This window comes from Athene noctua, chromosome 4, assembly GCF_965140245.1.
Source record: "Athene noctua chromosome 4, bAthNoc1.hap1.1, whole genome shotgun sequence".
NCBI lineage: Eukaryota > Metazoa > Chordata > Aves > Strigiformes > Strigidae > Athene > Athene noctua.
In genome coordinates this window covers 71496714-71523417 of record NC_134040.1, presented here as the reverse complement: position 1 = coordinate 71523417, position 26704 = coordinate 71496714, and the positions used below count along the sequence as shown (strand labels likewise).

The 26704-nt window shown below is 37.8% G+C and overlaps 2 protein-coding genes across 8 annotated transcripts in view; both read right to left on the bottom strand.

The window, feature by feature from the left end:
* Positions 1-302: 302 nt before the first annotated feature.
* Positions 303-9332, bottom strand: MSMO1 (methylsterol monooxygenase 1). The gene is made up of 6 exons (XM_074905718.1): positions 9195-9332; positions 7325-7630; positions 6153-6301; positions 5150-5276; positions 2938-3092; positions 303-1293 (listed from the first exon to the last, which is right to left on the bottom strand). Exons 2-6 carry the CDS (start codon positions 7577-7579, stop codon positions 1086-1088), a joined length of 894 nt encoding a protein of 297 aa, XP_074761819.1. The 5' UTR covers positions 7580-7630; positions 9195-9332; the 3' UTR covers positions 303-1085.
* Positions 9333-10487: 1155 nt separating this feature from the next.
* KLHL2 (kelch like family member 2) overlaps positions 10488-26704 on the bottom strand; it is a 62739-nt gene continuing 46522 nt past the window's right edge. For 4 of the 7 annotated variants that reach the window (XM_074905711.1, XM_074905716.1, XM_074905715.1 and 1 more), the window contains 10 exons: positions 23398-23507; positions 21868-21984; positions 20745-20894; positions 19654-19771; positions 18808-19005; positions 17943-18044; positions 16895-17023; positions 12564-12704; positions 12258-12401; positions 10488-11610 (listed from right to left, as the gene is read on the bottom strand). In XM_074905711.1, coding sequence (XP_074761812.1) covers positions 11582-11610; positions 12258-12401; positions 12564-12704; positions 16895-17023; positions 17943-18044; positions 18808-19005; positions 19654-19771; positions 20745-20894; positions 21868-21984; positions 23398-23507 — 1238 coding nt within the window. In that variant the 3' untranslated portion in view covers positions 10488-11581. Of the gene's footprint in view, positions 11611-12257; positions 12402-12563; positions 15995-16894; positions 17024-17942; positions 18045-18807; positions 19006-19653; positions 19772-20744; positions 20895-21867; positions 21985-23397; positions 23508-26704 lie in introns of those variants that run through there. The other 3 variants (XR_012633609.1, XM_074905713.1, XM_074905714.1) reach the window with 3 other exon arrangements.

The window sequence follows — 26704 nt, the reverse complement described above, 5'->3', positions numbered from 1 at the left end:
CTTCTGTTACTAGTACAACTCGGGTAATAGATTTTGAGATTCTAGTTTGTGAAAGCTGAAGCTTAACTTGAGAATACACTTGGCCCAAAAGTTGTCCCTACCCTGAGTAGCTATGTATCCAAGTCCTTCAAAATACAAACCAGCAGAATTTATAAGATGTTCTCCATTTCCATCTCTTACTGCTGCCTCTAAGTAGTTAAACAGATGGAACTGTTGTAGACCACACTAACAGGAATAATGCTTCTTCATTAAAGGGATGAACAGAGTAAGACACAATTTTGTATTAAAAAACATATGAAAGGTATAATACACGCATCAAACCAACCACATTTATTTCATCAGTCACAAGTGCAAATATAGCAACAAGTCAGTTCAGCAAATTACAACACATAGAGAAGAATGTAATGTAAATGCTAAGTACACTGACAAACCAACATCAAAAGAGCAGCAAAAACCAGTTTCTTCAAATAAAAACTTCTATTCTTTTTACCTGTAATCTAAAATGACATAATAAATCTAGATAAGGAATGTCTCTGCTAACTCGTGTTTATCCAGGTATTCTGTTATTAAGAGTTTGCATTATCCAGTGTGCAAAAGGTCTGTCCAAGCTTCTTATTAACAGATGTTTTGGTTTTAAGCGAATTTTACCCAATATTTAAACAGTACAGTGCTGATACTAGTTAATATCTTCTGCTATTTGATAGTACAAATTTAAGAATATATATTTAAAAAAACTAAGTCCAATTTCAGTGTACATATACAATTCTGTCTGGATCCAAAGTGGGCATCATTAAAGATAAAATTGATATTTTTTTTTTATTGAAAAAAAAGAAAAAAGGATAGACACAAGTCATCTCAGGTTTTTTTGCATCATCTTTAAATCTGTAGTTAAAATATATGCAGTACTTAAGTATAAAATAGAAAGCATTCCCATTAGGAAGATACTGCAGTGTAATTAGCCTTTTTTCCCTACCACTTAGTAGCCAAGGAACAAGATTTATGCTTAACACCCAATCACTATATTGCTTTACAGAAAAGCAAAAGTTGACTACCAGTATTAGCATCAGAATTTTTACACTGGAAATTTAGTTAGCCTTCTTCTTCATTATGAGTTGTTGCTTCTTCTCTTTTTCTTTATAGGCAATGAATTGAGAGTCTGTACCAAAGATTCTGTCCCACCACGTGAAGGTTGAAGCATAATTGCCGATAAAGTTCATGTGATGGAAATCATGAAAGCGGGCCCCAGCATAGAAAGGCACCAAATGAAGAGGGTTCAGCGGAACATCATAGCCACTACAAGGAAGAATAAAAAAAAAAAAAAACAAAAACAACCACAGTAAGGATTTTTCCCAGATATAAACCAGAAAATATAGACATGTAACTTATTATTTTTATAAAATGATTTTTTGGTATGGTAAGGCCCTGAGGTAATCACTTGTAATACTGGCTTAATAGGAAAACAAGATTCCTCCTATCCTAGCCAAATGCCCCTGTAAACTATCCCACAACGGCTTTGGCACTTTCTGACCTTTTCATCTCAGTTTAGTGGGCAATACAAAAAAATTTAAGCAAGTCACCTAAAAAATCACAGTAGCTGACTTCCTGCTGGCTTATCAGCTTTAACTGACTCAAGAGTGATGTTAGGAATCACAGAATCATAGAATACCAGGTTGGAAGGGATCTCAAGGATCATCTGGTCCAACCTTTCTTGGCAAAAGTGTGGTCTAGACAAGATAGCCCAGCAGGAAGGAGGAACAAGAAATAACAGTATCTTTTAGCAACAATCTATGAACATTAACTCAGCTGCTCATCAAGCGGCATCTCAAATCAACTACAATTTTAGTGGTTTTACTCTTATTTTCAGCTTACTGCAAGTTCTCAATATGTTTAACATTCAAAATATACAATTAAAGTAATATTAAAACCAGAACAGTTTGCTTTAAAGGGATTTCAACCCTTTTGCTTAGTAGTACCGGAAAGCATCTTACCGCCACCTAGTGGGGAAAGCGCAAGGTAATTTCTTAGAAACACCTCATGCAGACAACAAACTAAAATGATAATTATCAAAGCAGATTCATATTTTGCATCAATCACTTTATGGTATGTCACAACATATACTTCTCAGCCTATAAGCAATATATAACTAAACCAGCAATGATCTGTACGCTGAGTTCATTAGTAGCTTATGTTCCACTAAAGCACTTGACACTCAGCTTACATTAAGGCAGTATATGCTTCATAATATATTTACAGACACAAGGTCAAGTGTAATACTAGCATTCAAAAAATGAACTCTTACTGTCCCCTTCCTCTTGAACACAGGTAAGAAAAACTCATTCATTTGCAGATGAACGCAACTAAGCCTACTGGGGTATTCATTAGCATTTTGGAGCCAAATTAGAAAGAAGTCAGTTTTACTACAGAGACAAGAAGTCTTGTCCTTTATATCTACAACAAATAAATTAATGAGCAAATAAATGAAAGTAATTTATATATTTATTTTAAAGACACTCAGTGGTTGTATTGCCTAAAATTTCTTGTGTCCAGGAAAACTCTCTGACAAAGTATTATTAAGTGGAAAGAACTCATGGCTGGAATGTTGCTATTTGTAATTAATTTTTGGCATTCTAATGTGTATAAGATCACTTGTACACCAAACATCAAGAGCCAGACATCCTGATGAGGGACCTAGCTTCCGAAACCCTCTTTGAGATGCTCTAGCTGATAGTCTGCACTCTTTTAAATCAGCAAGATTTGCTATTAACACTATCTCAAAATCAAAAACAGTGGTAACTGTTCAGGTTGTATCATTCTTTGTAAGATGCATAAAAGCATTTCAGTGCAAAATAAACAGTAAACCTGAAAGAGGCAGGTAAGTTTGAGACAGACTTAGGAGGAAGAGAAAAAGCAATTATTAAAAAGCAATGAGGATTTCACCTGTGTACGTCAATGGTTTCCATTAAGCGACATATCACCCATGCCCACAGAAGAATCACATGGTTACAGAAAACCACAATTCCAATAAAAAAGCCAGTTCCAAGGATAAGTGTTTCCAGAGGATGTGCATATTCTGCTTGCATTCCAAACGGAGACTAGAAAGAGATAGCAGACAGGAACACAGTCACCATTTTCAATTTTACATACCCCAAAATCAGAATCAGCATTCTGTGGTACTCTCATCTTCCCATTTCCCCACAAAACTACAATAGGACAAAATGGAATGATGTTGTGGGCGAAGGAAATGGTATGATTGAGCAAGGGCCTTAACACAGGTGTTCAGATCCTCACTGGGAAAAAAGTATTCCAGGGTCATAAGTATTATCATTCCATTAGTGACTCCAACACTTCTACTACTAGGTGAAAAGTTGAAAACTTTTATTTAGGCTTACCATTACCCCAGGCCGAAGCGTTATTTCAGGAATATTAAAGTGTTTGGCAAGCTCCTATCAGCTTTGTTATACTTCCAGTCTTGGAAGCAGAAGAAAGGAAATCAAAATATTCTCAGAATCAGGATTCACTTTTATTTTAAAAACAAAAAAAGCCTCATCTTTGATGATTGTTTTTAAGTAAATTTGCACTGTTCAAATGTTATTGTGAGATTGAAATAAAACATTTTCTTTCCTTTATGTATACACACACACACACACCAGTCATTCCTACCTTTGGTTTACCAAAAAAGACATTCCATAGACAGTTTTCAAAAGCAGAACACCACATAAGGAATGGTTTAAAAAAATTTAACCTAATGCTGAAGGTTGTAAATTTGATTATCAGAAAAAAATAAAATCCACTTTGGCCTAAGGGCGATTTTAACATTGTCACCTTTTACTATCACAGAATCACTCAGGTTGGAAAAGACCCTTAGGATCATAGAGTGCAACCATCAGCCCTACTCTGCAAAGTTCTCCCCTACACCATATCCCCCCAACATCTCATCTAAATGACTCTTAAACACATCCAGGGATGGTGATTCCACCACCTCCCTGGGCAGCCTATTCCACTGTCTGACCACTCTTGCTGTGAAAATTTTTTCCTAATGTTCAGTCTAAACCTCCCCTGTTGCAATTTAAAGCCACTCCCTCTTGTTCTATCACTAATTACCCGTGAGAAGAGACCAGCACCAACCTCTCTACAATGTCCTTTCAGGTAACTCTAGAGAGTGATCAGGCAAAGTTTAGCGAAACCGCCACTAGCCTATAAGATCAACTCTGTGTGAACTGCTAACCACTCTCAAGAATAATGGCCAGAAGCCGCTCCTGCTAGAGACCTGAGGGGCTGCCAACAGCAAGAGGAAAACAGCAGCTGCTGCTGCAGATGTACATATCTATGCACGCATCAATCAATACCAAACTTCTCTATTGCCAACAGTCTGTATAAACCACTCCTGACCCGGTAGCTTGCAGTTTATCTTATGCACACTATAGGTTACACACCAAAACACAGTAGCACTGACTTCTGCGATCCAGAGACAGTGCCATCTAAACACAACTATACAAACTATAAGGTCTAAGCACTGCTGGACCCTACCTGGCTCAGAACAGTGCCACCTTCAGTCAAGTGTGGCTCATTACCTTGTGCTCAATGTTGGCTCCAACACCGTTAAATGCAGAACCACCCAAAATCTCTGTACTGCACTGTGCTCTTGATGCAGTATCACACAACTGGCTATACTGCTTCCAGAGGCCCATTTCCAGAGCTATAGTCCCTCCCTGAATCAAGTACGCTCTAAGTATGATGCACACACCCAGGCCTTGCTGGAGCTGCCTGTCTGGATCATGTTCTGGAGATACGTATGCTCTGGATAACACCCTAGGTGGTAGAGAACTGGCAAGGCATCAAACCCAGAAACCTGCTGTTTCCTATCCCCTAACAATGAGGCCTATAAACACGTTTTAAAAAGCCTGCTTCACCCAGCCCAACAGATACGATCAAACTTTGGCAAGAGTGTGATCTTTCATTCCCATTAAATGAAATAAAGGTGTTTTCAGAAACAAAATGGATGACTGTTCTTGACAAACAGTCCAGACATCTATCCTACTGTCAGAGGGATGCAAAATTCTTAATTCTTTCAAATAAGACATTTAAATAAGTTGTATGAAACCACATATACTAAAAAAGATATTAAAAAAGAAGATGAAAGAATACATACAACAAACTCATGGTGAACCTTATGGATATACTTGTATATTCTCTTGTGATGCAGCAATCTATGCAGGAAATAGTGCCAGGCATCCTCAATCACTGCACATCCAAAACACTGGGCAACCAGAACGTACCTTTAAAAAGCAGAAGAGCTATTAGTTATAAAACATACTAGCAGACACACAATCCTAAAGAGAAAATAGTTTATATGCTAGTAAGGGTGGGAAATGTTTATGCCTATTACTGACTAAATAACAGCGCGCTGACGCTACCTTTTTAACATGCTAAAAATATTAACCTGTTACGAGGGCTACTGTGCTTATCAGCTCATCTGCTGATATGCTGAAGTGAGTTAGCATTGGGTATAACAAGTTGTCATTTCAATGTTACACACACAGTCTACGGAGAACACTCATAGACTGTGTAAGACCCAGATATAAAAATATAGAGCTACATCAGCTATCTAAACCAGACACAAAATAGCTTTCCAAGAAAGACAACCTTCTGCTGTAAAGAACCACTCTAGGGGTGGGGGTTGGGTGAGGAGGTGGCATTTACAACTAATTCAGCTTTGTTTAGTGTATCATTTACTAAAAAAAAGGAGAATGTGAAGCAGGTGGTAGATTCTCTCCTTTAAGGAACACACTGCTGCTATGATCTAAAACAAGGTGGAGAGAAGAAACACTTAGGAAGAGCCAAAAAATTTTGGATAAAAAAACCCAGAAAGTCCAATATTTAAGCCACACCATGATGAATCTTGCTTTGCTTCTATAAACTCTATCCTGATCTCTCTGCTTCTGAGTATCAGAATATTGGAGCCATTTAAAAAAAAAATATCTAGGAAGTTCTAATTAGCTCTTAATAGCATTTAAGCATCAACAGAAGCAAATTAACAAACAGTTTACATCACCATTAACAAACAGTTTACATCACCAAAAAAATTACTGTTAAGTTTCCGCACCTCCAACTGTATGTAACTCAGCATCAACTTATGAGAAAAATCTACCTACCATCTAGGCATCTCCTCCCACTCATATGGGATGTTAAAATACTCCGTGAAGTAATAGGTGCCACAAATCAGAGGAAGCTGAATGAAAAAGTGATTGAAGAGGAGAGTTTTGAAACACTTCCACTGTTTTTCCCATGTTTCTGGTTTATCCTAAGAAGAAGCAAAAAGTTGTGTTACGTATATCGATTGCCCATAACTGAAGTGCTGCAAAAATTACTTTGGAGGCAGTTTCATTTCACTTTGGAAGACACATAGCAGGTCCCCCAATAACACAAATTAATGCAGGCAATACAAATTACATGGGATTCAGTTTCATCAAAACCTCTTTTTCTAAACTAGCTTTCTATAAAATTTAAAGTAAGCTTCTCAACAGAAGTTGTCTTTGTCTTTGTCAGTCGCCCCAAACTATTCTTGTTGTTTCAGTGTTTGTAATTAGTAGGAACACTTAAAATTCAACAGTTTAACCCAAATCCAAGTTTGCTTTTCTTCTTCACACAACAGAATGCATCTCCGTAGCTAAAGTAATACAAAGAGAAGCTGAAGATACAAGCTTGTGAAGAAGTAAGTTGTCTTGAAAACATTTGGGTTTCGCAGGGAGACATTTTACCAATTACTGTAGTAATTTCAGAAGCTGGTGTTATTAATATCCAATTCATATTATGACAAACTGGGGGAAAACAATCATCTTTAGTTACTAGATGTGCCTTTAATACCAACTGCAAGCGTGCAGTCCATCCCAGGCTTTCTCCACTGTTAAAATACTTCAAAATCCTTTTGAAAGAGACACTTGCTATTAAATAAGCACACCACGTAATTCTTTTATAATACTAAGACACACCTCTACCACCAGATGTTATGGTACTATTACACAATCCCCTGATGATACATAAACCATATATGCAACCTTGTTAGCAAAGACTGACATACCCTTTTCTCTCTACACCACCATGATGAAAAGGATACCCTCCCTCAGAAAAATCTCCTTTCCTTCCTCAAAATCCACTTCTTCTCTCCTCATACACATTGTAATTTTGCTCTGTTACTTCCAGGATGTCCAAGTCATAGAGGAAATGGAGTCATATAAATTGGAAACTAGGATGCTGCAGTTATATGTTCTACTTCACATGTTCAAACACAAATCAGGAAGTGTGTCGTTCACAACTTTTGTCTTACCTGCTGAATTTTATACTTTTGCATGTATGGTATAAACTGAAAGACAAATCCAGGTACACAGAGCAAAAAGTATGCAACTTCATGAACTATAAGTGATCCCCAAGTTGCAATCTGGAACTTTGTGTAGTTATCCAGCATGTAATTCCAGGCATTTTTAAATGGTTGCTGCAGGGGATTGTCAGGCAAGAAAGAGTCTATATATTCCACCGCCAGATAAGCAGAGTTCAAGATATTAACGCTGTCGTTCATTGCCATCGTTCAAACATAAAACATCACAATTACACTTCTTCTACAGTTGTAAGTAACCTGCAAATTTTGAGAAAAATTGAAAAAACAACAGTTAATACTAAAAAAACCACCCCTATCTTAGTTGTTGCCTAGTTTTGAAGTACAAACAGTGAAGGGAAAGACCAATTTTCTTTCTACAGAACCGTGTAAAAGAACAAAACCTAAGATTGGTTTGAGAGGTAATCAGCTCTCAAGTTTTGAGATTAAGGAAGCAAAAGGATAAAGAAATATTTATTATTACTCAGTTTTATTTCATTTTTTTTTCAAAATAATTGTATTTTGATTTAGAAATTAAGTTAACTGTGATCTCTTGATTATCCATCCTCATTCATAGCTATGAGCCAGAATCCATGCAAACTACAACACAGCAGCCTGCCTTTAGACTGTAGCTAGTTTGGGGCAATCCACCTTCCCATAAGTAATGGAGTTTTCATCACAGCTCCCAAAAGCACAGAGGCAGCATTCCTGCTGGTGACCCAAACTTCTGCCATTTCCACAGAACAGGCTGCCTGTTGGGTTGGAAGGAACCCTTAAAAAGGTCATCTAGTCCAAACCCCTTGGGATAGGCAGGGTCATTTTTCACTAGATCAGGTTGCTCAAAGCCCCGTCCAACCTGACCTTGACCACCTCCAATGATGAGGCACCCACAGCTTCTCTGGGCAACCTGTCCCAGCGTCTCACCACTCTCATGGTAAAAAGTGTCATCCTTATGTGCAATCTAAACCTACCCTTTTTTAGTTTAAAACCATCACCCCTCGTCTTGTAACTACAGACCTCAGCAAAAAGTCTTTCTCCGTCTTTCTTATAAGGCCCCTTTATATACTGAAAGGCCACAGTAAAGTCTCCCCTGAGTCTTCTCTTCTCCAGGCTGAACAACCCCAACTCTCTCAGCCTGTCCTCACAGGGGAGGTGCCCTCTGACCGTCTTCCCGGCCCTCCTCTGGACCTCTCTAACACGCATGTGCCATCCACAGGCACGAGGACGCTGGTTACTCCCTAGCTGATACACTCAGACTACGTCCACCATAAATAACGCACCAAGCTCGGTGTGCAACAACATCAGTTACCATTTGTCTGTCTTAGAAACAGCATCAAGATGCTACCACTTCTTATCAACAGCAAATACAGCACAGCAGATGCCATTTTATTAACGGTAAGTACATCACAGCAGACGCCGGAGAAGCGTACGACCCCGGCTCCTGAACCGATGGGCACGCAAGGCTGCCCACCTTCCCGAGAAAGGCGCCGACTAGCCGAGGGGCCAGCGGCCAGGCTGCGCCTGGATCGGGCTCGCCCGTCCCGCCCAGCCCGTGCGAGGACCCTGCGCGGAGGCGGACAGACCCCGGCACACGCCGCGGGCAATGCCCAGGGAAACGCCCGGCCGGCGGCAGCCGCGCACAGCCGGGCCTCCACCCGCAGCCACGGCACGGGGGCGTCACCAGGAGGAGCCCCACGGCCCGGCGGGCGGGCGCCCGCACCGCGGCAACGGCACGGGCATCCCCGCGTCGGGCAGCGCCCGCCCGGCCGCCTTCCCCCGGCGGGCCCGGCCGCCTTCCCGCGGTGGGCCCCACGCGCCCCCTCACCTGGGTGACAGCGGCGGCCCCTCACGCCGCGGCGGAGGCAGTGGCAGCGCCCGCGCCCGGACTAACAACCGCCGGGGCCGCCGGCTCTTCAAGGGCGCCCTCCCATTGGCCGCGCCGCAGAGCCCCGGCGCGGCGCCCATTGGCTGGCGGGCGGCAGCGGCGGAGAGTCAGGCGTGAGGAGGGCCGGGACGGAGCTGCGGCCCCGCACGCCGATTGGCTGAAGGGGTGGAGTGAGGATAGTGAGACCTCGGCGCGCGGCCAATGAGGCGGGAGGGAGAGCGGGTGACGTCAACGACGTGATGAGGAGGAGACCGACACCGCCGGCAGGCGGGGCGGGGCGGGGCCCGTCCGCCCGCCCGTCCCTCGGGCTGGGGCCGGTGCGCCGCGCCGCTCGGCGGGGGGCCCGGACCCGCCGTGTCTCCGCCCGGCCGGCGGCTGAAGCTGCTGAGAAGTACAGTGGCAGCAGGAGGAGAAGGGGAGTCTGAGCGCGGCCCCGGGGGCGGCGGCGGCCGGTAACAAGGGAAAGGGTCGTTCCTGAGAGAGCCGCCGCTGCCCGTGGCTTCCCTCCGCGCTGCTCCTGAGGCTTCGTTTAAAGCGGCGAGGGTCTTTCACAGGAGCACACGGCACGGCGTGGCTGCGCCCCGAGTCCTTGTCTTCTCTTTATTTTTTTTTTTCTTAGGGAGGCGCGGCCCTCGCCTTCGTGCTCACGGCCTCGGCCGCCGCCAGAGCGCTGCCTGCGGCTGCAGGGGAGGGAGAGCGCTGGTGTCCAGGCACCCACACTGCGGCTTCCTTGCTTAAGTAAATAAAACGACTGAAATACAAGGGTAGGTCACGGCAGCAATGGACCCCGCTCATTCGGTATCATGCAGGTAAAATGCTACAAATACAAATGTACAAATAAATGATCTCTAGTGAAACCCACTACCCTCAACCCACAAAACATCGTACAATACTAACAGCAAAATGTAACAATTTAATTACAGTATTTGCCAAAAAAAAAACCAAACAAAAAAAAACCTCTCAACTGTCACACGAATTTCACAGCTCTAAAGCTTTACTGGAACTTAAAGGTGGCCACTACCTTACTAATTGAAAACCAAAACTCTCAGGAACAGACTTGTGACAAACCAGTGATGTTTACATGACCAGTTCCTAGACCTTAGTAATTCTGAATTTGCTTGCATTCAGATCTTTAGAACAGCAGCTTCCCTGCACATCCCCCCCCCAAAAAAAAAAAAAAATCACTGATGTCAAGATTATTTGATTCGAGACTTGTATTGAGAAACACAGGTTTTAAGCAACTTGTTGGCATTAGGAAACAATATACAAACTTTTATTTGAAGAAAATGTCTCAGATATGACAATAACTTTGGTCATGTTAAAAGGAGGTCATCCAAGAATGAATAAAAATGAGCTGCTTTATAAGCATGGCCACATACAGTATATTCAGATATTAGCTAATAGAAGCTAAGGTTACACGCATAAATAGGCCTTAGTACCATGCAAGTTCAACGCAATTTCATACATTCATTATAAATTTTCAGTTATTTTCATGCCAAATCACCTTTTGGATAAAAAGGTAAGAAAGAAGTAACATCTAAATGTGACCAAAATTGAACAGAAAAAAAATCGTAAGTACAGACAACGTTTTTATTAAAAAGATCTTGAAATTACACCTGTTCAAGAAGTGTTATACCATCTCTGATCTCCTTCAGTGGGAATTAGTAGTGTTAAGCATTGTTACATATCAAAAAATACAACTCTGTTTTACAACATAGTACTGACATATTCAAAGTACTGTGCCAAATTATAAATAGTAAAATCAGGTTTTGAAGAATTTCAATAGAAAGCAACTTATGCTCACACAAACATATGCACACAGTATAGTCATATAACAAAAGTTTTATAAAAGGAAACAAATTTACCCCATGCCAGCTTGAATTACTGAGGTGGGATTCAATACCTACTATGAAGACTGACAGTTCATTTCTTTAAATATATTTATTAGTCTCTGGAAAAAATAAGACAAAAATTTACTTTCACCAGAATACACACCATTCTTCACTGACAATCCGTTTCTCAGTCATGACTGACGTAAGTCGGTTCATATGAAAGTGGCTTTTTTTTGAAGACCTTGCAATAAAAAAATGGTCCACTAGACTTCAAAAATTCAATCAGCTTCTGCTCAATCGCAGAATAATCCTACACATTGCTTCTACCTAGAGTAATCTTCATCATCTGTCATCTGTAATTGTAGACAGTCACATCTTCCACTGTGACTCAAGGTGCAGCTACAAGTAGAGAAGTGCTTAGATACTCAGTCACTTCAAATACACTTGTTGAACACTGCTTCTAGTGCATAATCAAATTGAAAATCCTTTTACTGATCATAATGGTTTGTCAATAACTGTAACACCTAGAGTGAGGAAAAAAAGGCATACATCTTTAGGTAGTATTTAACAAAAATTAAAGAATATGAAAATAAAGTTTTAATGTAATACGTTGCATAACATCAAAAAACTGCACCAGCATCAGTGCATACTGATCATACTTTCCCTAATTGCTCTCTGACAGAAAGTTGTCTGAATCAGGGCAAGGTTCGGAAAGTTTCTGTAACTTGAAAAAATTTGCCATTACTCATGTTTACTTTCATTTTGTTATCAGTGAAATATATCCTTAACATTCACTTAAATAACTCATTTTAGAAACCATAATTATTGAAAGAAAAGATTCCTGAAACAGTTCTTGTTTTCTAAATTTCAAATCCCAAGAGAACTTCAGAATTGGAGCCCTGTAGATTGAAACAAATCTCTTGTTAAAAAAAGGAATCATCTTTCTAACTCACCACTTACATGCTAAATCCCTTGAGTACAGTTTAATACCATTTTTTTTCCTTGTAGTGAATAACTGAAGTCATCATTCAAAATGTACCATCAGATTCTTCATACCCATTCTAGTATCTTAGGTTTTACCTTAGACAGGCCTTTGGATGCTTTATCAAATTTCTTATCCTAGCTGTTATACTGTAAAAAGTCTGTTAAAAAAAATATCTGTATGCATTACCTGCATAGCTCCTTCCTGTACTCATACAAGATGACACAACTGTCCATTTATCAGTTGTTGGATTATAATATTCCACTGTTGATAAATTACAGGAACCATCATCTCCTCCAACTACATACAAGAGACCATTTACAGCACAAACACCTAAAAAATGATGGGAAACCAGTATGAAAATCAGGATTGGCTTGTTCACCCCAGAAAAGCACAGTTTCTATTCTGCAACATCATGAAAGCAGCAGAAATATAGAAACATACCATTTACACCAAATGACATTACCACTATTTTAAAGTAATTGTTGTGTATACCTGCATTCCTTCTGCACATGTTCATGTCTGCAACCTGCTTCCACGTACTGGCAACGGGATCAAACACTTCAACACTTTTTCTTACCAAAGGACCATCATGACCACCTACCGCATACAATAAATTGTTTAACACACCAACACCTGTGAACACAGGAAAATACTCAAAATTACCCAGAGAATGGTTTGACTGATACAAAGGAGAAACAACAAATATTATGTCCACTAACATAATCCTCCATCCAGTCAATGTTAGGAACTATTTTAGAAAATACTTGGGTCAGGATGCATTTAAAGCAAAAAGACAGTAACTACAGCAAGACACGGATAAAATGTCTTGCACGCCCATCTACCATATTGCAGCATATAAAGACCAGAGCTGTTCTGCAACATATTTAGAAAATTTTGGATGAAAAATGATGTGTGGGAAAATGAGGACTGTTGAAATTTAGGACTAATTAGAAGTGACAGTAAATGAGACAGTATGCTCAGCCAGCATAACGGAAATCTGACAAGATGATAAAGCATAAGTGAATTTTTAGAACATAAAAACTGCAGTACGGAGGAGCAAAGCTGAATGGATAGACATTATACAACAGGGATGCTTCCACTGAAGTGTTGGAATACCTTGTAAACATATATATAAAACAAAAGAAAACAGTTAGAGTGAGCACCTTCCTCCTCCAGGATTTACAAAATACCTTTGCTCCTAGGCTTCCCTTTCAAACAAAAGTTTATCAATCTGTAAGCTTGGGATGAAGGAATAAAGCCAGTCTGTATCTACTTGCTAATTGGGCTGCACATATTGAAAAGATGGCAATAGAGGAAGCAGAAAGGAAGGCCTGTTTTGTTTATTCCTCACTATATAATGCACTATTAGAACCCAAACATCATGTATTTCAGAAATGTAGAGAGTTTTTGCATTACAACTTATGAGTGATGGACCATAAAGACAACTGAAAAAAACACTACTGTGAAAGTACATTGGGAAATCTAATATGTCACTTTAAGATTATTAAACTCAAAGCTGAGACAGATTTGTAAATATAGTTCTTAAAGGGTTTTTATGGAAAGGGCACAGCTTAAAATCATTAATAAAGGGAAACAGCAACTATGAATGAGAAAGATCAGTTCAGTCCTTCAGAGAAAAAAAAAATGCTGGGTTAAAAAAAAGAGAACCCTGAGAACTTAATAGCCAGCTGAAATATCTTTGAAAACATATCACTAATATTGTAGGGAAGAGCCATTCCTATAAAGGAAGAAATAGCTGAAATAACTACATTTTCTTATTAAAAAGACAGATTTCAATAATTAAAGGAAGAGAGAAGAAAACATGGAAGAGTTAATTGGTACCACAAATCTGAAAAATAGCTTCTTAATAAGACACTGTTTTATAAATCATGCTATCTAATGCTTTATCAGTGATATTCACTACTAACATTTCCCCATATCCTTCCCAGTTAATTTAATTTCTTTTATTGCTATTATTTCTAGCTATCATGTCACAGTATAGTGTGACAGATTTTCTTTCTCCCACTCTGATCACACTTTATTAGGCAGGCTAATACAACATTCATCTTGTGTAGGATTAAACATTACAGAGCTAGGAGGGCGGCTAAGATTTTTAGTTTAAATATGTGATGTGATGTAAATCCCCCCACCCAGGCTTTCTGTATAGTTATCGACCTTCCTTTTCAGTGTGTAGAGCTTTTCCCCTGCCACACTGACATTTTTTCTTTGATAGGTCCTTATTTTTGATAATGTCCTCTGTTGCTCTTTGGTGCTTCGTTTTCCCTTAATCCCACACCCAGTTTCCAAGTCCTACCTTAATTCTTGCTCCTTCCGTCTGTATCCTCTTGTTGCCGTCTTCCGAGTTCTCCTTTCTTTGTTATTTTTCTTCCCTGCCCATTTTTCAGGACCCTGTCTTACATCTCTCATCCCTCCCAAATGGCCTATATCTGGATCTGAAGCTCCTCATCCCAATATGTTGCTGGGAACAGATCTGTCCCTGTATTGATCAACTGAGCAGCAGTTGGTACTAAAGAAGAATAACTGAGGGTTAACCTCTGAAGTTGCTTTTCAATGAAGCTGAAGCAGTAGGAACAGAAGAGACAGGCTTAAGTTCCTTGAGATGAACAGAGATCCAAAGGTTTCATACAGGAACAAAATTCTCTTTAGTTAGCACCCACAACACTACCAGGACTACTGATCACCAGCTGAAACAGTTCTGGTGGTTTTGGATATTTGGCCACTACAGTCAAGCTCAGTCAATAGTCATGATTTTCACATTACCACCAACACCTCCCCCACGCACAAATATCATCTTCCATGTTAACAGAGTGGCACAAAAGTATGTTATTTTACTCAATTATATGAATCTGAAATAACTGACTACTTTTCCGCTCCCACTTTTTTTAAAATCAGAGACAAGATAAAAGGCAGCAGAGAGTTGAGTAAACACAGTCCTAAACTTTGGGACAAGGGGACAGAGGAGAGGGGCAGAAAGATCCCAGTAGTTAGTGTATCTAAGGCACTAAATTTGAGAGTTGTAGAAGTAATTCAACATTTAAAAAAAAAAATCTGAAAATATCTAGTGTATAAATACACTACAAGCACAACAGTAGTTTGCAAAAGAGAATATTTAAAATAAAAAAACCTGAGATAAAATGGGTGTGCGGGCAGATTGCAAAATGAGGCTTTGTCACAACCCACCAATGCTATTTATCTTTATAGAGATATTTGTAATTTATCCATTTATTTATATAAATATTTTCCTCAAAACTTGCCAGTATTAGGCAGGAGCATGTAACAGTACCCTTACTGCCACTCTGGCCAGTTTTTAATCCAGAATTTACTTCCAAGCTGCACAGACTAACAAGAAGTTTCACAAGATAACTATGTTTTCCTGAGATACAGTGCATCATGCTTCCTTCATTAACATCATAGTTTTAGTTTAGAAACATGATCAAATCATTACTTTTAGCAATAAGAGACATATCTACTTGCTGATTTTCTAAGGGTATAATGGAAGTATCACAAACTATGTATCTTAATTTTAATAATTTTAATATATTTCTTTCAAAATAATTTTAACTTAAACATCATTATACAGATTAAAAACTGTTCAGAATTAATAAAGAATAATGGAAAGAAAGATGAAAAGTTGGCATAACTGTTAATCATCTACTGAGCATACTAGAAGTCCATCCAGTTTTATTTGTAGTGACATCTCTTCCAATTATGAAGCACATTAATGCAATCGCTAGTAGATCTTTGAAGGCTGTTGCTAAAAAGCACCATTGAGTACTTGGCAAAAAAGTGACTTAACTAAAAAAAATAAACACAGAAAAATAGTATCATGCAATTTGACTTGAAAAAGTCCATGGGAACGCATCTAGAGAAATAAAACATCAACTTCTGCAAGTTGAAAAAACCTGAAATACCAAAAGACAAATAGAGGACAGTGAACAGTAAATGAGATTTGAGTCCATAATATAAATAGATAATGAAAATGCTAAAATCAGTTTGGAGCTGTGGAAGCATCATTTCATTAAACAAAAGCAGAATACCACAGGCACTTTTGATGTCTTTGAAGAGAAATATACATACTCAGAATCACAAGAAGGAAAAAAAAATCCACAAAAAAAGTAAAGAAGAAGTTTTTAAGATTATAAAGAAATAAACAGATATACCTTGGCTCAACAATAAGGAAGGGTAACATGTAATAGCCTATACATATTCAAAGGATGTAAACACCTGGTGATGTGAAGAATTATTGAAGATGAAACAAAGGGTACATAAGTGGAAGTAATAGGATGAAACCAGTAATACTAACTTAAGAATGAACAAGGGCAAGGTTTCCTGCAGTGAATCAAAATGCAGAACAAGTCCTCCAAAGAGGTGCAAATCTAGCCACAGTTTACATGTAAAGTCAACCTGAAAATGCTATTAGAAAAATCAGCCCTACACTGGCAAAGAGACATCTTTGAAGAAATGACATTTTTTTCATCCTGGCCGTGTATATTTTGATACTTCAGTATTTAGATGATATTGTCACAATCCATGCATATTAGTCTGTATGTTAAAAACATCAGAAGTTATGAGAAGAAGAGGAATATGAGAAGTATGAAAAAGCAAGGTAAGATATTTACTATTAACAGACTGAATCTTACTCTGTAGGACAGTTTTATGTTTATAACCTGCAATCTATCAGCCGTCTAAGACTAACACATTCCATTAAACTCAGACTTCAGCTTACCTTTTATATTTTTAGATACATTTTAAACCCACAAATTTGTTTGCTTTACAAGGTTAGTTGATTCTTGTTCACTCACCTGCTCCACTCCGTCTAGTGCTCATTTCTGCAACATAGGTCCACTCATTTGTATTAGCATCATAGCATTCTACTGAACTAAGGCACTGACGTGATGCCCCATCGTAGCCACCAACAGCATACAGTTTACCTAGAAGGGTAACCAAATTTCTAATGCACACAGACTATACTGGTACACAGGCTGTGGGGAAGTCATTGTTCTCTGAACTAGCTACCAATCATTATCTGTCGTCAATCAGTTATTGAGTTTCTATTTTGCAAACAGTTTAAGACAGTACGCTATAGTTCTTGCCATTATAGGATGGAAAAGGCAGCCAGTATTTAAGAACAACGTGACTCAAAAGGTTTTGAATTGCCTGGCTGAAATACAAAAGTACTTTACCCTGGTTTTAATTAAACATTGTTGAAAACCAAGCTAATTCAAGTATGTCCAACACTGGAAGCTTGCAAATATGCCTCCTAGAAACATCAAAAATTCAGATGAAAATTATTTGTATAGTCTGCATTTTCAGATCAGAAGCAGCAGGGGTTCCCATGCAGTTAAAATGCATGCCTAAAACCGTTTCCACACTCAAAAGCCAAGCCCAGGTCTGAACTGTGCATGTGACATCCAGGCTATTCACCACCAAGCTGACTTGAAAGTCAGCAGTTTTCCTGGCAGTGTCCCTGAGATCATCCCCAGCATGCAACCCGCGAAGTCAGCCACAGGTAACAGAGTTAACAATAGTGCAGTGCTACATCACTAAAGGTCATCACAGTAATCAGGCTCTCTAGCTTTGCTGACATGCCTAACCTAGAGTATGCATGCTTAGCAAGCTTTTCCTTAGTTGGCCCCAGGCACAACTGAAGGTCTGAAAAGAAATTTAAAACAACTATGCTAAAAAAAGCTGGTCTAAACCAAGTAGAACAATTATGTATTGTTCATACCATTTGAATTACAAGGTTGAACAAAAAGATGAATCTGAAGTATGTTTGAAAAGTGAGAAAAGGTAGTAGGGTAAAAGATTACATTTCCCCCCTCTTCTTTTTAGTATCATTTGTCAACTTACCTCCAACAACACCTACACCAACACTACTTCTTCTTGTGTTCATTGGAGCTACATGAAACCACTCATTAGTCTTTAAGTTGTAAACTTCAACTGATGATAAACCTATGAAGACAATATAACATTATTTTCTCTATAAATCTAGGTGCAACATACTGTCTACTTCCAGAAGATTCTTCATATCTGAAAAATCCAATTATTTCATTTTAAGGACTATTAATTACTGTGCAAAAGGCACAACTGATGTCCTTTAGATAGCCAATTACAGTCAACCCATTCTTGGTGTCTGAAAACAGGCAAATTAATAAAAGCTTTTGTGGAACTCTGAAAAATTCTTCCATGGATTTTTTTTTTTTTGCTTTTTAATTAATTCACTCTCTCTTACATATGCTTCAGTATTAGTTATTAAGGAAAAGGATCATCTCTGCACAAATGGTTTAATGCACCTGTGAAGAGAATGAACAGTGTACGTCCAAAGTCTTCTCACAGGTCAGAAAAAGCTGTTTGTAATCCTATTTAAATACATCAAAATGCAAAGATACATTTCACACGCAAGCAGGACAAAAGGGACAGGTAATTTTTCTGCTTACATCTTCCATGAATTAAGGACTGTATGACTATAGAAGCAATACTGAAAGGGAACTTGTCAAAGATTCACTAGTCATTAAGCCTAAACTCTGAGACAGGAGCAGACAGTCCATTGTTCAGGTAGAAGGATGTGAACACTAAAGCACATTCAACACCACAAGATGCCAGGCTATCCTTATGCTTGGTTTCATCACAGCTTCCAGGAAAGAGACGATCAAATCTGATACTATTACATCAAGAGCAGTCAAAGCTAATCAGTAGCATATAAAGGCAAAACTACCTGTACTCCCATCAAATCCTCCCACAGCATAAAGAAGGCCATTTAATACAGCTGCTCCCAATGTGCTTCTCCTATCTTGCATATTGGCAACACTTGTCCACTGGTCCTTTACTGGATCATAGGAATCTACTGTGCGAACTCTCAAAGAACCATTGAAACCACCAACAGCATAAACCATGCCTCCCATGTACACCATTCCTAGAGCAGAGAAACGGGGAGGAAAGATGAGCGTCTTAGTCTCTTTGTCAATTAATTGTATTCTGTACTGTCCTGAGTAAGCAGATACTTGACACAATTTACAGTGCTCACTACACTATCAGGCTTCTGACAGTGTCATAGAGCCACACTTCATTCAGATTAAGCACTAGTAGTTCTGACACCTTTTGTTACTAATAGCTGACACTTCTGAACATCATGCTTGCTGAATTTCTTCTTGCTCAGATATATCAGCTACTTTTAAGATCACATTTTCACATTTTTAGTATCAATTGGTCACTGTCTCATTCTTAACCTCATTTAATAATAATAGGGTATTTTAATTGTAAAATTACTCATTATTATAATACAGTAATATTTAAATTTCTTTATTCTCTGTGTCTATGTGACACAGTAAAGCAATTTATTCTAGAGATTACAAACAGAAGCACAAATTAAGATCAATTTATCAAGCTTGTATTGTTCAAGATTAGCAAGTAATCTGAATTTTAATAACGATCACTGAAGTCAAGGCTTAGCCCTTCTCAGATAAATATCTTAAGTATTGTTCCAAAGAACATACGACGCTTTATACAGACACCTAAATTCTGAACCACTGCCAACCACAACAGAAAATTAAGCATCATTTACCTGCTCTACATCTTCTGGAAGGCAATTCAGCTACCTGATGCCAGCGTTCTTCTTTAAAATCATAGCATTCAACACTGCGAATTGCCTTGGGTGCCTGTCCTCCAACTACCATCATCAACTAAAAGGGAGATAAAAATATTCATTAATTGTTTGCCAATATGAGAGCCCTGAAAGATCAAAAAGTGTTAAAAATCAAACAAGCTTCTGTACAAGAACTAATTCAAGGATGGTTCTCCTAAAAGAAGAAATTTGAGTCTTGGAAAACAGGTAAAATTCTTTTTTTTTTTTTTTTTTTTTTTCCAAACACACATGCAATTTGTAATCATTGTACAGAGGAAATTTCTGAGATAGAAAAGCAGGAAGCAATTAGAGTCTAGGTGGAGCTCCCCTGAATGGGGCAGATCCTGCTGTATCTTTACATCCTACTCTGACCTCAGATAAGAGAATTCAGCATCTATGATGTTCAGTGGAACTATGACCATCACAGAACAGCCTTATCTGATTCCTTTGAGAGAAATGTGCTAAATCTGCTGAATAGAATCTCCTGTTCCAATACTGCAGTTGCCATGCTATCAGAAAACTTCTTTACTGTAAAGAAGATAATATCTGATGTTCTGTTTTCTTCTTCTAAAATGAACAAAAGACTATATTTTGGTAAAAATTTAATAAATGCCCCAACTTGGAAGCATCAAACTTTGTTATGGTTGTTGGGTTTTTTTTGTTTGGGTTTGGTTTTTTTAAAAAAAAAAAAAAGAAACATGATTACCTCCTCTTTAACACCAGTCCTATAATTTTATATTTCTCAAATGCTGAAGAACTTACTAAAAAAACCCTTTTGGGGGGAGGAGGGGGGAGGCACAACACAGGACAACACTACACAGACAGGATGTAGGGAGGGTAGGTGGGAAAACTAAAACATCTGTATCACAAGTAGTATGGAGTAGAAAGCAATCACTTGTTACTTTTTTGGTGATAAATAATTCTGGTATGAGAATTTTTACTGGAACACCCCAAGTGATGGTCATGTTCTCAAGAAATCTGTTAAAATAGAGTTTGAAGAAATAAGTACATTGGAAAAATAAGGCTCTTACTTTTGGAAGGCTAGCAGGTGTTCTCAATTTCGTTCGAGTGCTTTTCATCAATGCTCGTTGCTCAGTTGGCAGCAAGTGATACTTCATAGCTTCAATGAGGTAATCTTTACAAGCACTGCTGTTCTTAACCAATATTTCTTCTTCAACTCTCTGTTTATTAATAGAAGTTTAACAAGGTCTGAGCATGTTAAGGAAGTAAAACACAAATAACAATCTGAAATGTAATAAAGCTTGTGTTACATCACACGAATGCAGATTACTCTGATTTTTTAGACTGTAATTTAACCACAGTTAGACACAAATTTATGTGATGGCAATATGCAGTCATTGAAAAGAATGCTGATTCTCCTAACTAGTAAGTAGAAGAAACAGTGTTAGGCAAGGTAAATCATTTCTTGAAGTGCACTTCTTGACTTTTCAAATACAGATAGTACAGAACACTTTGGGGGGAGAGAGAATAATTTAACAAACTAATAAACCATCCCACAACAATAAGAAACCACAACAGCAAAACAAAACATAAAAACCCACAAGACACCCAAAAACCAACCAAAAAGACAACCCACATGAAGTGCAGGAAATTCATATCACAAAACCAGAATTTCTAAAACAAACACCTATCAACATGCTACGACACCTACTAAACATGCTAATAGTGAACCGATATTTTTCAATCTTAAATATTTGAGCCGACACCTAAACATTCAAAATGATCTTATAAAATCTGAAAAGATATATATCTGAACCACGTAAAGAACTGTTTCCTTTACCAGCAAGTCCGAACCAACAATAGATTCAATTCTGAAACCTAAACTTCACTTATAAAAAGAAGTGTTGTATCAAATATCATATTAAAAATGAAAGCTAACCTGTTCTCAGCAAATTAAATCAAATTACTAGTGTAGCATGACAAGTAGTCAGCCAAACAGATAAATTACTTGTATATGATATCCTCTGTATGTGTGTATGCACGTGCATATGTAATGGTGGCTGTCTGTTTATTTTTACTATCAGTAACACACTACATTACACTGTTGCTTAAATTTAAAATTATCCATCTGGCATTAAAAAAGATAAACTGAAAAATTCACATGCAGAAAAATTAGTATTCATTTTTGCTTACCTGAACTAAATATTCACGGGAAAGCAAAGGCAGCCGAACATGTTCCATCAGGCGTGCCATTAGCTCCTGCCTTACATCTTTGTCATGGTTTACCCAGGCTATCACTGCTTCAAATACCTTCCAGGAAACAAACAAATGCAAGTCCCTTGACTTACAAATTCAGTAGTATGAAAATATCAGTATGCCTTCAAAAACAGTTCTTGCTTATACTAAAATTCCTAACATGAAAAAAGACAACCGCAGTGACAGCTCCCATTATTTTCATATTTACCCACTATAAAATTCTGAAAATGCAGTAGCCAGTCTCTTTATATCCCTCTTCTACTGGTGTTTCAAGGATAGCTACGCTACATTTAAATGCACACAATAATTTCCTTGATACTGAAAATCCAATAAAACTAGGTAAACACACACAGCAGCAGAGATATTACAGTCCTCATACTTTTCCCTTCTTGGAAATCAACCTGACACATCATCATTCAAATGATTTATTGTCATTGAGTCTTACTAGGAGAAGCAATCCCAAGCCTAGTTTCTCCTCTATTGCACAGCAGCTCATCACACACTAGAGCATTAAAACCTTACTTGGACTCCACAGAAGCAGCATCACATGTATCAAAATCAAAGTGATAAAACCTGACCTTCAGGGTATTATAGGAACAGCAACATGACTTTGCTAGTTGCAGTTTAAGCAGATAGTTCTTAGATTCAAAGTTTCAAAAAGGTTTTAACACAAAACACTAACTAGCCATACAAATCAGCATTCAAACATGCTTTTGAATACAGTTTAGCCTCATTTGAACACAGGTGTTAGTACAGCTATATACTTCTTGGAGAAAAGAAAACCAACATATTTTAAATTGATCACAACTGGATTCCAAATGAATACATCTACAACCTGAAAACCATTAGAGGTTTAAAGAGGTGAACTGGGCTCACTGAAGATCACCGAGTTTCAAAAATGCATTTGAAAGAATGAGATCTAGCTAAAGGTGAGCCAACATGTATTTAAACTCAAGTTTGGTTATACCAAGCTATAGCCATCTCCTTTGCAACCCACATCTGTTCAGTTAGGCTAAACAGCCCACATATTACATACAGTTTTAACACCTTTGTGGGACTGCTGATGTTAAAAGTTAGATAGCATATACTTGCTCTTCAAGCTACTATTTTTGAGTTATTTATCCCTTGGCAAACCAAACTCCTGTGTATGTGACTCTCAGCATGTGTTCTGCTTGAAAATGTGGAGGAATTTCCATTTATTTTAGTTTCCATATTTTCAAAGAACAAAGAGTTATGTGTAATACCATTTTAGGATTTTTAAGAGTTGAGATTAATTTTCAACATCAGACAGACAAGACTTTTGGGAAAAACTGTTAACACTGTGGGGGAAAAATCCTTTAAACATGAGCACAATACATGCCTAATTTCACTGAGGAAACAAAGAACGCATCCAAACAAGTGTACAAGAGCAGCAAGAGCTCTCTCATCCAAAGGATAAAAAGAATACTGAGATACTGATGGTCTTACCTTCTCTTCTGAGGCAATTGTGAGTTTGTCACTGGATATAAGACTGCACACCTGCTCTACACCAAGATTGAGGTATTCTTCACTAAGTACGACATCAGAAAAGTGCTGTTCTGTTTGGAGGAAAAGTAGTACTCTAACATACAGTGCTAAGTGTATCCCAAAACAAGCATTAAAGCAGCAGAGGAAAAATAGAGGAAAACAAGTCAATATGCATGCTATTTTGTTATATCTAGAAGCAATTCATTAAAATATTTTACATAGGTAAAGCTTGGTCTCACAGAGTTTATATTTAAAGATTTTTGAAAATAATTGAAATATTAAAACACACTATACAAACAGTAGGAATCATAGCAAATTAACATTTTCATCATTGCTTCATCTCAGGACTTGTCTTTGACAATTACTTAAATATCACTTTTCTAACTCTGTACATAAATGCAGAAAAAAAGATTCCAGAAAAAGAATATGCCCTCTACACTGCTGACAAACATGTTTTAAATCTGCAGTTCAACATGAACAATGGCTGATTCATTAAAACAAACCATCAAGTCAAATTAAACAGGTCTGTATCCTGTTGCACCTCTCAGAGCTTCTCCAAGGTCATAAAAATATCACATATCACAATCTCTACAATGTGTACAAGATGTGTAGTTTTTCCTCTTTTTTTTAATGCCTCAACTTAAACAAAACTGACAAAATTCAATGTTATGGTTGTAGAGCCATTTATCAAGTTGTCGTTCAGTTATTCAGTTGTTCTCTCCCTTCCTTAAAATTGCTTTTTTAGCCATTCAACTGCTTAAAAAGTAGCTCCTTCCAGTTAACTCTTATTTTTTCTCTCTTCAGCTATTCTTAACAGAAGTTAGAAGGGACAACTGTTACTGGGAATTTAAAAATTCACTGAATATTAGAACAAGTAAAAAAAGGTCATCGAACATATTCAAACTAAAGAACTTTTTAAAGCCTTTTCTATCACACCACTAGTGCTACTATAGTTAAGACTCTGTGTTTGACAAACTGTCTTAAGCTGTTAAAAAAAATTAAAGAATGCTAAATGCTTCCAGATCAAGAAGTCTAAATTTTTCAGGTCAACTTTGCACAGTACAACAGCTTTATTTTTGCACTATAATACAGATTAGACAACATAGAAAGATTAACACAGTATAATTCTTGTCTTTTATCTAGTTCAGCATCCCGTTCCTCAAAATGGGCAGCACAAATTGCTTCAGACAAAAGTCCAAGAATATGTATGAAAAGTATAATAAAACCTCGTCCCATAAAGGTCTTACTATAACCATGAAAGATTAAAGATTGGTAGACAGAAGGATATTTTACCTTAACCACATTTTACTAAACATTGAGTTTAGTGAGATACAGTCTAGTCCCCTTAAATCCTGTTAAATTGTTGACTTTAATACCTTCCCGCAGTAATAATGCCACAGCATCACTGAATAAAAAGCTGCACATCTAAATTTAAGACCCAGTTTACCATTAATCAGTTTTCAATTAATACCCCTATTTTCTAATACTGAATATGACGATAGGGAAAGCTGCAACCTGTCTACTCAAAATCATTCATTATTCTATATTCTTTTTCAGCCTTCATTTCTATTTAAAGTAGACAGTCCTTGCCTTTTCAGTCCCTCATCCTACCAGCCTTTTCATTCATGCAGTCATCATCACTACAAGTCCCTCCAATTCTGCAACATTCTCTTATGATAAATGCATAGTGTTTTCTGCCGTATTTCAGGCGATGGCAGAGAAAGGAGGAGGAGAAATACTATCGATTTTTGTAACACGATCATTACTTTTCCACTCCTTACAACTCTTTATGTCTGTTTGGTGTTCAGGCTACAAATAATGCAGTTTAAGCTGAAGTAGAATTTTCTGAGGTACATTTATTATCTGATTAATTTTACTATTTAAATATGGTAAACAGAAATTGAGAAAGGTAACTTGCATAACTTTGTTTTATGATAAAATCAAAATTTCAAGTGACAGTGCCACAAAACAGCATGACTGACTGTACTCAGAGGCTGAGTTAGGAAGCAAGCAGAAAGGGGAGGCAACACTCATCTAAATCTCAAACAAATCTGAGGTTCAGATGCCTTGTCCATATCTCCTTGAGAAAGCTGATCCAACAGTGTATCACAGGCAACAGAACACAAGAACACACTTCATAAACTAGAAATACCCAGTTGATCTTATAGACTCATATACAAAAGCCTTGCTTTTTAAAAGTTGATTTTGTTTTATGACATGCTCTAAATAGAAAGAGATCCAGCCTCTAAAGCAGAAAAGTTGAGAATTTTCAAATACAATAAATGTGAGGCTGTCTTCTCTTTTCATGCTAGGAGGAGAACTGTAGACGGATATCTGAAAAAAACAGACAGTACCTGAACAAAAACTAAGACAATTTTACTAAATGTCAGACTCTGTGCTTAAAGCATAAAATAAGGCACATGGCCAAGAGAAGAAAGAGGAGTGAAAAAAAGGAGAAATTAAAACAAACTACTCAGTCAATATCTGAAAGCTCAGGTCCTCAAGCAATTCCTGGAAATGAATCCTCAGCCAAATGAATTACAGAAAAAAGATAAATAGGAGACTACACTGCTATATAAATTTTATTCATCAAAAAAAGAGGTAAGGTGAAATCACTTGTCTCTTAAGAACCAGATCTCTTGTTGTCAAGGAGACCATCCTAAATGACTGATAGATAACCTTTTGGCAGAAGCCAACTGAAATTACAGCTAAATGGATTATTCAAAATAATTAGAAACTGAAAAAGAACAAGGAAATGCAAAAACACCACTTAAATCTGCCAACGGCAATTTATCTAAAGCTATTCAAGTATTGAAGACAGAAGGCATTATTTTATTATATATAAAACTATATGCTTATGAAATGCAAACTTTCTGCTTCCTTTTAACAAGGGTATCAGCATCTTTGAAATAATATGACTCCATACGAAGAGTTCCAAAAATCCCACTTAGATCCTCTTTTCCCAATACCTGAAAGAAAAATAGTATTGGGGTTTTGTTTTGGTTTTTTGCCTTCTGGGTTAGGATTTGTATTATTCCATACTATTACTCACATCCTGAAAGCTTTGATAATCAGGAGATATTAACATCAAACATCATGAAACTTAAAATATGATCAAATGTTTCATGTATCTGTCCCCTGCAAAATCTCCATCTAGCTTGGTTTTTATTTCGTGCATTAGGTAACATACAACTACCTTCATGAACATCTCCTAGATTAGCAAACAGGTAGAACCATCTGGCTGGAATTTTTCATGAGAGAATAAAAT